This window comes from Larimichthys crocea, unplaced genomic scaffold, assembly GCF_000972845.2.
Source record: "Larimichthys crocea isolate SSNF unplaced genomic scaffold, L_crocea_2.0 scaffold716, whole genome shotgun sequence".
In the NCBI taxonomy this organism is placed as follows: Eukaryota; Metazoa; Chordata; class Actinopteri; family Sciaenidae; genus Larimichthys; species Larimichthys crocea.
The window spans coordinates 48,538-64,429 of record NW_020859454.1 but is presented as its reverse complement, the minus strand read 5'-3'; the positions used below and the strand labels follow the sequence as shown (position 1 = coordinate 64,429).

The 15,892-nt window shown below is 41.1% G+C and overlaps 1 protein-coding gene across 2 annotated transcripts; it reads left to right on the top strand.

Moving 5' to 3' along the window:
• The first annotated feature begins 7,049 nt into the window (after positions 1-7,049).
• Positions 7,050-14,640, top strand: LOC113745390 (uncharacterized). 2 transcript variants are annotated; one of them, XM_027276933.1, is made up of 6 exons: positions 7,063-7,091; positions 9,647-9,743; positions 9,902-10,853; positions 10,970-11,137; positions 12,265-12,357; positions 13,676-14,640. In XM_027276933.1, exons 3-6 carry the CDS (start codon positions 9,906-9,908, stop codon positions 14,021-14,023), a joined length of 1,557 nt encoding a protein of 518 aa, XP_027132734.1. In that variant the 5' UTR covers positions 7,063-7,091; positions 9,647-9,743; positions 9,902-9,905; the 3' UTR covers positions 14,024-14,640. The 2 variants fall into 2 exon arrangements, with proteins under 2 accessions (XP_027132735.1, XP_027132734.1); XM_027276934.1 differs by lacking the exon at positions 9,647-9,743 and having other exon boundaries at positions 7,050-7,091; positions 10,177-10,853.
• Positions 14,641-15,892: the final 1,252 nt, after the last annotated feature.

Sequence of the window (15,892 nt, the reverse complement as noted above, 5' to 3'; positions counted from 1 at the left end):
CTATTTTGAAAGGATTGAGCGCAGTTACCCCTCCCCCCTCTCACACCCTCTCGGCTTCAAACTAAGTTTCGAGGCGAACTCTGCATGAACCCAGCTGCTGCAGCAAAAACGGACCGACGCGTGGACCCTGTTCCCTGCTCAGATAAAGACGTGGTGAACACGGTGGGTAATGTTAATACACTTTCTATATTAATTTAATGTGGAAATGTATGTTTGGTGACTGTGAGTAGATATTGAAACACCGTTTCTACCGCGTACCCTAGCTTCGTGCTAGTCAGTAGCATCCATCCAAACTAGCAAAAAACAGCACTGCAGCTGAGGGGTATCTCCATGCAAATTATATTCGACACATGTACTGACTACGCGTTTTGCTAATAATATATCGTACGGTTTTTTGAGTGGTCTGACTTGGTTTTCATTGCAAAGCAGCACTGGTTCTACCATGCTACCATGTTAAGCGGTTTGTTCGTTTCTACAAAACGTGTACATTGAGCTTTTAGCTCTGGTGTGAACAAGTCTCTAAGTTTCAAGTGTGTTTTATTGCCTATAGTTGTTGGTGTAATGCGAAATGGTGAAGGTCATTCCATGCCGCTTCTGTAGCCTTTCGTTAACATCAGTAAAATGTTATGTAGACCACCAAATACTACATAGACATGAAGCTAATGCCCAGTTTTCCATGTTGTGTTGCTGACTGCAAATGTCTGTTTGTCAAATACAGTGCTTTTAAAACGCATTGTTATAGACACCATAATAACCCATCTGTGTCAGAATTGGACATTATGCAAGGACCATATACATGTGAGAACATAAGTTGTCAGAAACAGTACACAGATCTCAAAGACCATCTTGCACATCTCAGGTCACATCTTTCCAAAAGTGAGTTAGTAAATTGTCCATTTGCTAAATGTGGCAAAACATTTAAAGTAAGGTCTTCATTTACTTCCCATATATCCAGAATCCACAAACACGCAACAGCAGGGCAAGTATCTGCTACATGTTCTGTAGAGTTGGTGAGTACTGAGCCAGCATCTGATGTGATGGAAGGTGGTACAGCTGAAAATGTTCCTGAAACTGTGGACATGCCAGATGATATTGATTTGAGAGCCTTGTACACAAAAAATCTCTGTATGATTTGCAGTCAGCACACAAAAAAGCAATTCAAAGAGGTACTTAAAGGCAGAACAAACCTCTGTGACTCTGATGTTGATGAAGCTTTAAGTAGTTTGACAGATTTGCATTCTTCATGCAGTACTACTCTCTCTACAGGATATACCAGGAAGCAGTTTTTCCAAATTCAACTATGTTCACCCACAACCTATTCATCTAGCGACAGATGACAACAGAAGTGACAGGTATGTACAGTATATCCCTCTCAAAGAAACACTGAAAGCTATGCTAAAAGATCCTGTTGTATGGCAAGAATGTGGGAAGACTCAAAATGTCCCTCCTCCTGGGGTGTTGATTGATGTGTGTGATGGATCAGTGTTCAAGACAAATGCTCTGTGTATGCAGCCAGGTATAAATCTAAAGCTTATTTTATACCAGGACACTTTTGAGGTAGTCAACCCTCTTGGCTCAGCAAAGAAAAAGCACAAGATAGTGGGGGTGGTCTTCACACTTGCCAACTTTCAGCCGTTCTATCGGTGTTGATAGAAGTGTTGATTAGCTGCAGCTCTTACTTTTGTACACACAGCGAGATTTCAAATACTTTGGACATGAGAAAGTGTTTTCAAAAATGTTCTCAGACTTGAGAGAGCTAGAGAATAATGGGCTTGTCACTTCTTCAGGTCATACTGTACGAGCAACAGTCTTATGCATTGTTGGTGACAATTTGGGATCCCACTGCATTGGAGGTTATGCTGAAAATTTCAGTACCTCCTCTCACTGTTGAAGGTACTGCTTGGCACTCAGACAGGACATGGACAAAGTGAGTGTCAAGTTTCCAGTGAGAACTGTTGAGAGTTACAAAGAGGCAGTGCAGCTACTACAAGACAGTGAGACAACAACTGTAAATGGAGTAGGGCTGCCACGATTAGTCACGATTATGTCGACGAAGAAAAACGTTGACAACTAATTTAGTAGTCGACAAATCGTTTTTTTTTTTTTACTTTGCTTTTCTCTCGAAACTGCGGCTGCAGCTTCCACTGCCGCGTCTGCCTTTCTGTCACATACGCACACACACACCCTTACGCACATGCGCAGTAGTGGTAATCGGCGTCATGCCTGATTGTACCGTCAATGATAGCATAACACAGACCCTCCAGGAATTCACAATGTTGCGATTTGCATTTCATGTGCATTGCATGAGCGTGGCGTATTTGGTCCGTCCTGCACGAGACTTCAAATCACACCGGGAGTGTTTCAGAAGCGAGTGCCTAGCCCTCCAGACTTTGTTTACTTGCCCAGATTTGGACATTTTCCCAGGTTTCCCTTCTAAACATGCTTCTACATGTGTAAATATGCCACATAGTTAATTAGTTAATTAGTTAATTTTTGTATGTACTTAAGTTCCCAACTTCATTGTAAGATTAATTTAGAGCTTTACAGTCGTCCCTCGCTATATCGCGGTTCACTTTTCACGGACTCGCTGTTTCGCGGATTTTTATCAGTGTAATTTTGCATGCTTTTTTTTTACAGCATACTGTACAGTATGAGCGCGCATTGTGTTCTGCGTCCTAAATTGGCTAAGGGAGAACCGCACTGCGTCCTGATTAAGGAAGTACTGTACAAAATGCGTGTAAAAAGCTGTATAAAAGTGTGTGGTTAGGGGTTTTACAGCCTTAAAACATGTATAATAATTGTAAAACTTACTTCGCGGATTTCGTTTATTGTGGGTTATTTTTAGAACGTATCCCCCGCGATAAACGAGGGACCACTGTAGTTAATAAAATGATCAAATTAATTCAGTTGCTCTCATAATCTGTTTTTTTTTTTTTTTTTTTTTTTTTTTTTTTTTGCAGAGTAAAAAATGTGGCTAGTGGAAATTCTGATTGGCTGGTAACTTCAGAAACTTACCAGCCACATTGGCTGGTGATCAAAAAAGTTAATTTAGAGCCCTGTTAAAGGGTTAATAAGCTATCATCTTAATTGTTTTTATTTTCAGTTAGCTCATACTTCAAGCTGAAAGCTAATGATCTGATCAGCTGCATGCTGGTGCGATAAGCTGTATGTTTGACAGTCAATTTACGTATGATCCGATTAGTTGACTAATCGAAAAAATAATCGGTGATTAGTTGACTATCAAAATAATCGTTAGTGGCAGCCCTAAAATGGAGTTAATTTTGACTCACTTTTCAATGGTCTTCAGTATTTTCATGTGTGTCAGCCAGGCCTTCCACCGTGCATAGGCCATGACATATTTGAAGGAGTAGTTGCCTATGACCTATCCATTTACATTCAGTACTTTGTGAAGGTAAAGAAATGGATGACTTACCAGCAGCTCAACCAGCAGTTCAAGTACCTTGGTTTTGATGCTAGTTCTATTCCTTCAGAAGTCAGTGAACGTGGCATTGCGGTTGGTGGGCAGGCAGCTGAGAATTTGTGTCTGCTGAGACTTTTTCCCATCATTATTGGGGACAGAATCAAAGACACCCAGGTATGGCAGCTAGTTATAATGCTAAAGGAAGTGGCTGAGTTAGTCTGTGTGCCCAAGATATCTGCTGGCCAAGTCAGTTTCCTTCAGGTCCACATACAAGAATATCTTGAAACAAGGAAGCATCTCTTTCCCTCTGAAAAACTTTAACCAAAGCATCACTACCTCCTCCATTACCCATCTCTGATCATGAGACTTGGCCCACTCATTCGCTTGTGGACAATGAGGTTTGAGAGCAAGCATTCGTACTTTAAACGATGTGTGAGGAGGACACAAAACTTTAAAAATGTTTTTAAATCTCATGCAAACAACCACCAGTTACTGCAGTCCTGCATGAACTCCAGCTCCTTCTTTCCTCACTGCAAACCCGAATGTTCAACATAATTAAAATAAATAAGTTTAGAATACTCAAATGTTTCGTAATAGTCCTACTAACTTAAATATATCAAGTTTCTGTAACAAATTCTTCATTTTTGAGTAACTTTAAATAATAATTATTGATTTTGTAGAAATATTGTGAGTATAAGTCAATGTAACTTCAATTATGTATGAGGGTCAACAAGTTAATTGCTAAGTATTAAATACCGAGAATATCTACATGTCTTTGTATTTTGGCATAACATATGGCTATTTTTTTTAAGTAAGTCAACAATATTGGCCAAAGAAATTCAATTCAATTGTTGTTGTTGTTATTATTATTATTATTATTATTATTATTATTAATATTTAATATTCCTGTATTTTATGTTAAAACATTTATCTGTGCTTTTTGTTGTTACACGCTTTGGCAATGTAAACATGTTTACCATGCCAATAAAGCTGAATTGAATTGAATTGAATTGAAATTCATCACAACGAAAATGCACTCTGGAAGAGGCTTTGTTTTATATGGCTTTAGGCCACAATATTCTCAGACACGGCTTAATCCATTATGCAGTTGGTGCGTTATTTTTTTTTCCTGATCTACACCCATTGGCTGTATAAGTTAGCCTGGGCACGCCCATACTTCCTGTGCAGCTGCATTTGAATTTGCTTGCAAAGTCTGGCCAAGCTCCCTGTCTAGACCGTTTCTACATTTGCAGAGAAACTGGAACCAATGAAAATCTAGCATTTCAAAAAGGCAATGACGCGGTATTTTAGCGACCCTGTGATTGGTCGAAGCTTCATCCAGTAGCAAACACAGAGGGCGGGCTTAACCCACACACGTATCCGAGTATGATTTGCTAGCCCCTTCAGGAGGCTTTTGGGAAACCCCGTGTATGGGAAAGCTAATCTGTCTTCAAGTCTTCAGGCGTCTCAAGCCATCTTTTGGAGTGAGCTTGGGGCCTCATGTACAAAGCATGCGTACGCACAAAAAAGTGGCGTACGTCCTTTTCCACGCTCACGTTCAAATGTATCAAACGTGAAACAATCGTAGAAATGTGCGTGCCCCACGCCAATTTCATAGCTGTCGTACGCACATTTCTACAGCTATTGTTCCTTTGGCGACACTTAGAGGTGACGCTGGGAAACTGTTAATAATGTGAAACCAAGTAGTCACCAGAGTGATGTGCACATCAGAGACACACTTATGAACAATTAACACACCCACATGTTTGCAATTATATAGGTGGTTATAAAAGCATGCGTAATGTAATGAAGAAAATGATATTAACAAAGGCAGCGTTAGCGTTGTTAGAGGACCTTGCAAACGTGAGCGACTTAAGGAACGCGAGGATTTACTTGCATGATAATTGGCTCATAAGCCGATTTCGGTTACCAAGGCCAGTGTTACTGGAGTTACTGCAGAGCTGCGGCCGGCCCGAGAGCGCAACGGGGGCCGGCGGGCCGGCTGCCTGACTGCGCTGGGGTTCCCGGCAACAGGGGCATTCCAGCGGGAGCTGGCCGATCGGTCAGGAGTGTGCCAGTTAACCCTGAGCCGAGCCATGCCAGCTGTGTGGGACGGAATCATCCGAATGTCTTCCTGGTACATCAGATTCCCGTACAATGCTGTTGAACAGGCCGACATTAAAGCACAGTTTGCAGCGAGAGCCGGTTTCCCTGATGTAATCGGAGCTATTGACTGCACACACATTGCTATAAAAGCGCCATCACAGGATGATTTTTTTTATGTTAGTAGGAAACATTTTCATTCCATCAATGTTCAAATCATATGTGATGCGCAAATGCAGCTAACTAACATCGTGGCAAGGTGGCCTGGTTCAACGCACGACTCATTCATTATGACTAACAGCATGGTTGGGAACAGGCTGGAGGCTGGCGCGATAGGTGGCTTCTATTCGTTTATTGTCCCGTATGTAACGCTGGTTTACATACGGGACAATTAAATGAATAAACTCTTTACTTACCCAGAAGCCGTGCCAGTGTGCCAATGCATATTTGGGCATGTGCGAATTCAAATATCATGTTTTTGATTTTCTTTATTTTCCGGTTGTGAAATTAGCGCTGCAGAGCTTTCTAACAAGCCCCTGATTGTCTCCCTGTGTTCAGTATTCCTGTCAGTAAAATCGGGCGTAAAATGTCAGCCGCAGCGCCACACCTGTCCACACCTGTGTGTGCGCTGCTTGGATCCCACGGCATTTACAGCCTCACACACACGCTCCCACTCACGTCTTTTTTTGGTCATATTTATCCCTGTTGACAGGGTACCAAACAGAATCTCCACTTCATTCACTAGAATCTTTAGCTCAGACTCTGTGAAATTCATTTTCTTTCCTTTGTTCGTCGCGTTATCTGAATGGACAAAGAGGTGAAATCTCAGGTCCAGGGCCTATTTAAATAGATTTGCATATGTAAATGGGGCGTGGACAGGGAGGAGTTGCACGTGCGCTCAATTCCACGTTGATTAGGATGTACAAAAGAAAAGTGCTTGGATCCATGCGAACGCACACTTTGATACATCTGAATATTTTTGTGCGTACGACAGTTTCCGGGTTTTGGCGTACGCCAAGTTTCAGTAGGAAATGCACACAAGTATTCGTACATGAGGCCCTTGGTGAAAGTGACTTCAATTGGTACGGTAAGTGTCAAATTCAAATTCAGTTACCTCTATCGTTGAGAGTTTAACAGGACAAAATAATGTGAAGTTAGACGATTTGGATCAATGTGTTGAAAGTTAAAACTTTTAAATATTTTAATAAGTTAAAACTTTTAAATATTGAGCACAAGTTCGTTGTGGTGGTCCTTCGCCTCCAAGTTTGAACGTATGTGATGCCTAATAAAACGACACCCATGTTAAAATAATAATAATAATAATAAAAAATAATGTAGTCATGACTGGACCCCTTCTAAAGTACCGTTGCTAAGCAGTTTGTACCTTTCTTTTTGGAAATGACATGACATGACATGACAAAACTGTTTTTGTCCTTCATCCATGGTAATGTTGTTGCAAACCAATGATAATGATGGTGTACGCAACAGTTTCAAAAGTGAGAGGTCTAAACTATTGTTGTTGTTTTCTTTAACTTTTAGGTTGATTGCTCCAATATGACCTGGAACTGTAAGTTGTGCACAGCTGCTTTCAACACAAAATCAGGCTTAATTACTCACTATAGACTGCAACACAGTCACTGTTCCAGAATCAGCCCTCTGCCCTGCCTCTACACTGACTGCATTTTTACATGTCAAACATTTCCTGCACTGAAAGCACATCTATCGAGATGTCATCCAGAGCAAGTAGTCAGTCATTCTCTGCACAGTCAGGGTCCTGTGCTATTTAAATGCCCTTTATGCACATTTCAGCAGCCCCTTTCTGAATCTGCTGTTTTCAGTCATCTTCGTAGACATTTGAAAAACCATGAAACTGTGGAGTGCCCATATAAAGATTGCTCATACAGCACAAATGTGTACTCCTCGTTCAATACACACCAAAGTCGAGAACACCAAGCAGATCTTGTGTCAGACTTTAAAACTGAGATTGCCAGTGAGGATCCACGTAATCTGACCACTGTTTCAGAGGAAACTTGTGAAGAATGCCCTGGTCTGAGCAGGGAACTGGAGAATAGGGATCATGTTGAGACAGTCAGTCTTAGAAATCAGCTGAAGAAGAATGTATCGTCTTTATTCTTAAAGATGCAGGCTATCCTGCATATCTCCAACACTGCCACTCAGGAAATAGTAGACCACTTGAATGAAATCTTCTCTCTATCTGAGCCACTTATCAAAGAGGCAGTTCATGATGTACTTACAAAAAATGGTCACTTTGTTTCAGAATCTGCACTAAGTGAAGTTGTTGCTGCTGTCGTTGACTGCAATGTTCTGTCAAATTCAACTTGTAAAGGTGCTGAATTGAGTTCATCAAAGCGCAGAAAAACCTTTATAGAGCACAACTATCCATGTGTAATGCCAGTGGAGTACCAGTTGGAGCCTGGCCATACCATCATGTATGTTCCTATACTTTCAATGATTCAAGAGCTGTTAAGAAGCACAGATATTCTTGAGAAGATTTCTGAAACAAATCCTGAATTCAGTCAATATGCTTCATGCGCCAATGGCTCTTACTTCTTGGAAAATGAGTTGCTGTCAACTGGGGATCTCGTCTTACCACTCCAGTTGTATATTGATGATTTGGAACTTTGCAATCCGCTTGGTACGTCGCGCAAAATTCACAAGGTCTGTGCTGTATATTGGATACTTGCTAATCTTCCTCCAAAATACAGGTCAACATTACATGCTATACAATTAGCAATACTGGTAAAAGTGGCAGATCTCCGCAAGTATGGCTATGCAGCTGTACTTGCTCCATTGCTGCGTGATGTTCATACTTTGGAAATGGATGGTGTCTTCATTGAAAGACTTGGCCAAAATGTCAAAGGCACTGTCTTTTGTGTGTCTGCGGACAATTTGGCCGCCCATGGACTAGGTGGGTTTGTAGAGTCTTTCACATCAGGCTTTGTTTGCAGATTCTGCTTGGGCTCAGTTGAACAGTATCAAGAATCCCAAGTCAGAGATGAGACGTTTGCGTTGAGAACTAAAACCAGCCATGACCTGCATGTGCAAACCGTTAAAGAAAGTGACACTTTGCGCAGCCACTTTGGTGTTAAAGGTGGCTGTGTCTTGCAGGAGTCTCTGGATTACTTCCATGCTCTCACAGGGTTTCCTCCAGACATACTCCATGATCTTTTGGAAGGCATAGTTCCAATGGAGCTCAGTCTTTGTCTTAAAGAGATGATCCGACTGAAGTATTTCACGTTGGACTTTTTGAACAACAGGATTTCCACATTCCCGTATCAACATGCTGATAAAGTGAACAGACCTCAGCCTCTTCCACAGACTTCTTTTTCTCGAGGAACAATAGGAGGTAATGGGCATGAAAATGCTACTCTCCTCCGACTTCTTCCGCTGCTTATTGGCAGTGTAGTGCCAGAGGGTGATCGGGTGTGGGCAGTTTTAATGGAGCTCAAGGAAGTTGTGGAGCTGGCTTTATGCCCATCATTTACAGATGAAACTCTGGACTATTTGGCTTTCAAGATCAGTGATCACAGACAGGCACTGCTTGAAGTTTTCCCAGAGGTAAGGCTCCGTCCAAAGCACCACTATGTGGAGCACTATCCTGCCTTAATAAAATGCTTTGGGCCCCTCCTGCATCTTTGGACCATGCGCTTTGAAGCAAAGCACCGCTTTTTTAAAAGAGTAGTGCATGATGTGCAAAATTTCAAAAACATTTTGAAGACCATGGCAATCAGGCATCAGCATATGATGGCATACCATCTTGCTTCCCAATCATTTTTCAAGCCAAACACTCAAGCAACCAGGGTTGACTCTGTTTTGGTTTCATCGTTGCCAGAGGTTGCTCAACTACACATCAGAGAACACACCACTACTGACACAATCTTGAAGACCTCAAAAGTGACCATTGATGGCACAGACTATGTCTGTGGAATGTTTCTGTGTGTAGGAGCAAGTGGTGGGCTATCTAAGTTTTGCAAAATTGAACAGATTTTGCTTTGTAATACCAATGTGTCTTTTTTGTGTTCTGATTATGAGTCTTGGTATGTAGAGCATCTATGTTCTTATGAGCTGACTTTGAAAGAAAGCTTTTCTGTCCACACACAGGCCAATTTGAATGACATTGTCCCCCTCCCAGCATACCACGTGGATGGTGCTCTTATTCTCACCCCGAAGAGGTTTATACATGTAAAACGGTGTTAATGTAAGGAACACACACACACACACACACACACACACACACACACACACACACACACACAGTTGTAATATCTACTCTGGCCACAATCCTGCACAGTGCTCTTGCTAAGTGAAGCTGCACAGTATGATGCTGTAATCTGTTCTTTTTTTGTTTGTTTCTAGCACAATGACTGATACATCCCCGGCCTTGTTGCTCAGGGTAGTTATACCAGACCAGCCACCCCGGAAGCTGAAACTGCAATCTCGACCTGACTCTGTTGACTCACTAATCCTGACCCTAAAACGTGAACTGGAACTCGACCTTGATGTTGACCTTCTTTACGAAGACCCAGATTTTGATGGAAAACTGACTGCCCTGACGGATATTAATGAACTGCCACAGAAATCTGTTGTACACATCACTTTCTCTGAAGACTCAAGCTCAATTTCATCAACAGTGTTGCTGTCTGACGTCTCATCTCCAGAGCGTCTGAGCAGGTGGCCGCCTTTTCCTATCCCAACGTTCTCATTCGATGTGGAGCTGATGCTGAGGAACGGAAATCTAGAATATGAGAAGAACAATACCCACCTCAACATAACCCGTGACATGAAGCACAACATCTTGGACAATCTGGCTTCCACCATTTATGGTTTTAAAGCTTATCCGAATGACATGGAAATTGCAATGGCAGCTGAGGCGCTTGTGGCTAAACATTCATGTCTGACCGAAGCAGGGTCTGAAACGGGGTGGAATGGGTGGAAAAACTCAATTAAGTTTAAAATGGGAAATTATAGAAACAAGATGAGACGGGCTGGATGTAGAGAAGTTGCGGTCAATGCTGGTAAAAGGAGTAAGAGCCACCCTGAGAGAGAATCTTCCCATTCCAATATAAAACGACCAAAGCGTGCGGAGGTGAATTTCCTGCCCAACTTCCCTGAAGGAAAGAATGAGTCACACCTCGAAAAGTTGAGGCAGATGATTGTTGATGAATGCCAGAAGACTGAAAAGGACCTGTCCTTCATCCGAAAACTGATGGAGGCCACATTCCCTCTACGCAGACAGACTGTTGTTGTCTCCTGCCCTCCAGTCAATGAGATAATGGACCTCTGGCCAGCTCTCAAAATGGAATCTGAGGTGATTAACATGAATCAGCTCTTAAATTGCACGCAACTGTATAGGAATCACATTTATTTGTAGTCAGAGCTTTCTGATTGTAATGTATTTTCCTCATTTTTGTGCAATGTATGCAGATATATGCAGAATATCAGAGAATCACGAACCAGAACCTGCCCAACACCTTCTATGCAGCGCTGGACCGCCATCTTCCTCAGATGATGACACTATTTCGACAGAAGGCTGCAAAAACAGGCAAGACTGCAGATGCTCTGGCCAGCATTTTAAAGCTTCATGATGAGCAGGTAAAGGTTTAAGATGAACTTTACTTTTTGGAGCAGTGTATTTGACGACCACAATGGCAATGAGGACACCGAAACGACGCAATGCAGCTCCAACTCAATAATACTTCTGTTATGCCCGCTTGTCCAGTTACGAGGCAACACTCATTGTGGATCCTACAATTTTTTCCTACTGTTGTGAAAAATTAACAATAATAATAATAATTTTATTTGTATAGCACAATTCATACAGTAAATTTAGCTCATTGAACAAACAAATTGTTTAGCACAAAGAACAACAGAAACAAGGAAGAGGAAAGAAAGAAGAGAAGAGAGAATTAAGCATAGCATCATCAGAACATGAAAACCTAGCCCCTGGTGGTAACAGGGGTGAGGGAAAAACCCCCTTTTAGTTTGATTTGAAAATATTTGGGGTATAAAAAAAACTATTTGAAGGGAAAAAACCCATTTGAGGAAGAAACCTCAGGCAGAGCCATGACCACCTGCCAGTGCTTAATACATAATATGACCAAGCAGTTCCAAAATTAAGCAATAGTTAGAAATTAAAGCTTACCAAAATATGCCCCTGAAATGGTTATTTGTCTGGTGGTGTCACAGACTTGTTCTCTTCTCATGCTTTGTCTAAATTCTTGGTGACTCATGCATTTTGACAATTTTGCAACCCTGTTGGTACCACGAGGCGGTTTCTTGGATAAGTAGCTCTACTTCAGTGGGGTGTGAAGAAAAATAAAGATGCATGCGTCACAATCAGCCAGAAAGGGTGAAAAAAAAATGGTTGATAACCACTGGACAAATACATTATTAGGGCCTATTTTGGTTATGGCCTCCTTTGGTAATTTCTACCCATTGTTAGCAAAGTTTTGCACAAAAGTTAATAATAATAAATCATTTTTTTATAGCGCTTTTTTTGAGACTCAAAAGTAGGCAAAATGAACTTGCAAGGAGTGTCGCTTCTTAACTGGACAGGCTGGTATCAGACGTATGATTGACCTGGAGTTGTATTGTTTTTGTCTTCCCTTTGTTTTTGAAGCATTGTACATGAGTCGTATGACATGTTCTGGTTGCATTGGTTTTAAAATACGCTTTTCCATGATTAGGGTTTTTTTCTGTGCTTTTGTTTATCTGAATAGGAATCCCATGACGTCCACAGCAGACGCACCACAGCTCTACAAGCCTTGCCTCTATATCTGCATGATGTGGCAGAATTATTCAGGACCTGCACAGTGAATCTCCTGAGTCACCATCAGATCTTGCACTGTTAATGGTTCTGATAAAATGTGAAGTGTTTTTTTTTTTTTTTTTTTTTTTGATCTGATGACCCTCATTTCCCAGATTACTTGTCAGCTTTTGGTTGCATTCAAGTCTTTATTTTTGTGTGAATTGTCCCTGAAATTCCTCTTCGTAACATTCCATTGATTCTCAATATGGCTTTAGGTCTAGCAAGTTAGAATCCCCATACCACCAAAGCACGAAAACGTTGTATGGTAATCTATTGGGTATAATCAAGAGGGAAATGAGGGTCACTAGGTTCAAAAATGGAAGACTTCTGACAGCAAAGCATCAAGGATATATGGGCTTCCATAACTCCAATGCAATGCTTGGGTCATTGACTTCAATGCTAAGGCGCATCATGGCTGTAAATAAGGCAAAGATTCCTACCCAAGATTTGAACATTGACGTGTAGTTCAGAAAGTATCATTTTTATGATGTCTGAATTGAAAATGATGATTTCAAAATATTCAACTTTTTTGAAATGCTTCTATTCATGTTTGTGCTGGATGCCCAAAATATGCAAGGGTAAGCACATATGAATGTAAGCAAACTGACACTGATAAAGTGCTGTATTGGAATATAGTAAACAATACAAAATAAGTGAGGATAACACTAAGTAAACATCACTGATAAAGTAAGGATCCTCGCTCTAAGACAATCTACACAATCTATACGACTTCTCCACTTAGGCAGATTGTCTTCGATCTTCTACTCGTTCATATTATTCATGGTTTTATATCGTCATATCACGCACACATTCGGTAACCATGCCTTTGTGAGTGTCAAGATTGTTAGAGATGGTTTCATCACCTTTTGGAGCCTTATACAAATCGATAACTCTTGATCATAGGTCTTCAGAAAAATATTTCCATCAAGACATAATTCTTAACTGGTGTGTGTTTTCCACTGTTCAGGGCAGCTTTAAGCAACACCTGAGCAATTGAATAGAATATTACGCAACTGAATTGGACAGATTTCATAGTTTGTCTGAATTTCTCTAATTAGCTTTTGAAGTATGCTTAGCCAAGGGTGTGCTTACTCATGCCTCACTGTCCTGTGGATGTTTACATTTTATGGCCATTAAAAGCAGGGTAAAATATAATTGTCTGGGTGGTATTGGTCAAAACACTGTTCATCCATTCGATTCTGGTGAAGATCAGACCATATTTAATGACCAAATTAAAATGTAAGAATTTAGAAAAGGGTGAACAAACTTTTTCCACTGACTGTTGGTCTTCGTCTTTAATTTCTGTCTTTCTGTTCATCCAGGATGATTCTGATGAACCCGACCTCGGCGGTGTTATTCTGGGCCTTCTCACCTTCTCACGCGAGAATGATGCAAGCATCTACAATGCCCTGAGGGTGTCTGTTGTGATAGAAGGTGCTATTGTGATGAGTGTCCTCACACATGCTGATGCATTTCTTGTCCTTTTTGGGCTCATGTATGCATTGCATCTTAGCTATCCAAAGGCCTTAAAGAACACATTTGAATTTGTCCAAAAAGTCCTGCTCGGCCTTGATGGTGGGAAACTCTCTCCAAAATTGCAGACCATGAAAAATGACTTAACTAGGGTGGGGAGTGTAAGGGGAGTGTGGGGGGAGGGTGTGAGTGTGTAAGGGGAAGAAGGCGGCCACATTATGTTAATATGTGTTAATTTTGGTTGATATTTTTGTTACCTTTATCTGTTGTGGCCAGTTTCCATGCTAACATGGGTGCAGACACATGCCTACTTTAGATCAACGTGTTATATTGCTTGTCTCTCGACGTTTTCATTCATTGAGTGTGGTTCTAATGCCTTTAGGGGCCTGCTTTGCCCTTGACCGTTTTTGTGGAAGGTTATCCATTGCAACCAGACTGGTGCAACTCAAAAAAGTACCTCCAGTCTCTGGCAAAAGCATTATGGGCGCGATCACATTGAACGCAGATTTCTGCTTACAATCTGCTTGTAACTGATATTTTGGTAGCGATCCGACCGAAGGTTTTTAACAAAATTCGAATGTCGGTACTCAGTAGTGACTGGAAGTCCGCTGGTGATGTAAAGCGCAGCCAGTGTGATCGCAGCCTAACTTTTTTTTCTTTTTTCTTTTTTCATTTGCAATCGGGATATAATGTGGGAAGGCCCCCTTAAACAGTTGCTCTGCGTTACATAACGATATTACTAAATTGTTATATCTATGGAGGAGGGGCCACAAGCAAAAAGGAAGGGTGGGAGGTACTGCTCGAGTTGCTTTTTTTTTTTTTTTTACTTTTTTGTTAATTGTTTATGGCTGTTGACAATGTAAAATTAAAGCTTTTGTACAATAAATGTTTTTCCGTCAGCATTACATTTGGTGGCCGTGTACTTGACTTTATAAGTTCAGTTTTATACATTTTTAATGAATGAGAATTGTTTTCCAGTTTTAAATCAACTTCAAGACTGGAAACAATGTGTAAAGCTTATTGAAGATGTTTGAGTTGTTATACTTTTGATTTAACTGTTATCAAAAGATTTAATGACTATACAGGAATTGATGAGTAACACCTACAGTAAATATTTGACTTCAGTTATGTGGGTAATTTCAATTAAACTTTTATCAAAAGATTCAAGTCAAATAATGAAAATTATGAGTAGTGGTTACTACAAATATTTGACTTGAGGTAGATGAGCAATTTCAATTAAACTTCAATCAAAAGATTCGATTACAAATCAGGATGTCATGAGTAATGTTTACTCCAAATGTATGAGTTGTTACATGAGCACTTTTGATTCAGCTGTTATCAAAATATTTGAGTACAAGTAAGTTCAGAAAATTGTAATTTTTAAGTTTATCAACTTAAAAAGTTTGATGTAACTTATTACGTCAAATTTTTTTAATACTGCTAACTTGTTTGGGTTTACAGCAAGTGAAGGATTCCTCCTCTTACCATGCTGAGTTGTACAGCAGTAAGGTACGCAGTGCTATTGAGCAGAGCTTGGTCACACCTAGGGGTGGGCGATATCGAATATACTTGATATATCGCGGATTGTTCTACATGAGATGTATGAAATGACTATATCGTGACCATCGTGTACTTGTCATGTAAATGTTTTAAGCTGTCGGCATTTAATTCTCCGGAGTTTTGCCTGTGTCACTCACTCCTGGTGCTCCTCACAGCACGCAGCACTCTTCCCCGCCCACCCAGAAAAATCCCCTGCGCGCATGCGTACTTTTTGTGTCAAGTGAGGAGAGACAAGGCCCACTGGCCCACTCCGGAGGCGTACTCGCCGTGGTCACCGGAGCAGATAGCAGCCAGTCTAGTCAATGAGAGCACTCACACAGGGCGCGCCGCGGAGCGTCTCAGTAGCGTCCCAGAAGCGTCTCTCCATGCCACGGCGCGAGCATTCCGTAGCATTTCTATTTTTGTCGCGAGCCACTGCTGAACCTCGTAATTTTCAACAGAGCAGATCGCACCAGACAGGAAATCTGACACAGAATCAACATAATAAACTTCCGCCCCCTATCAAA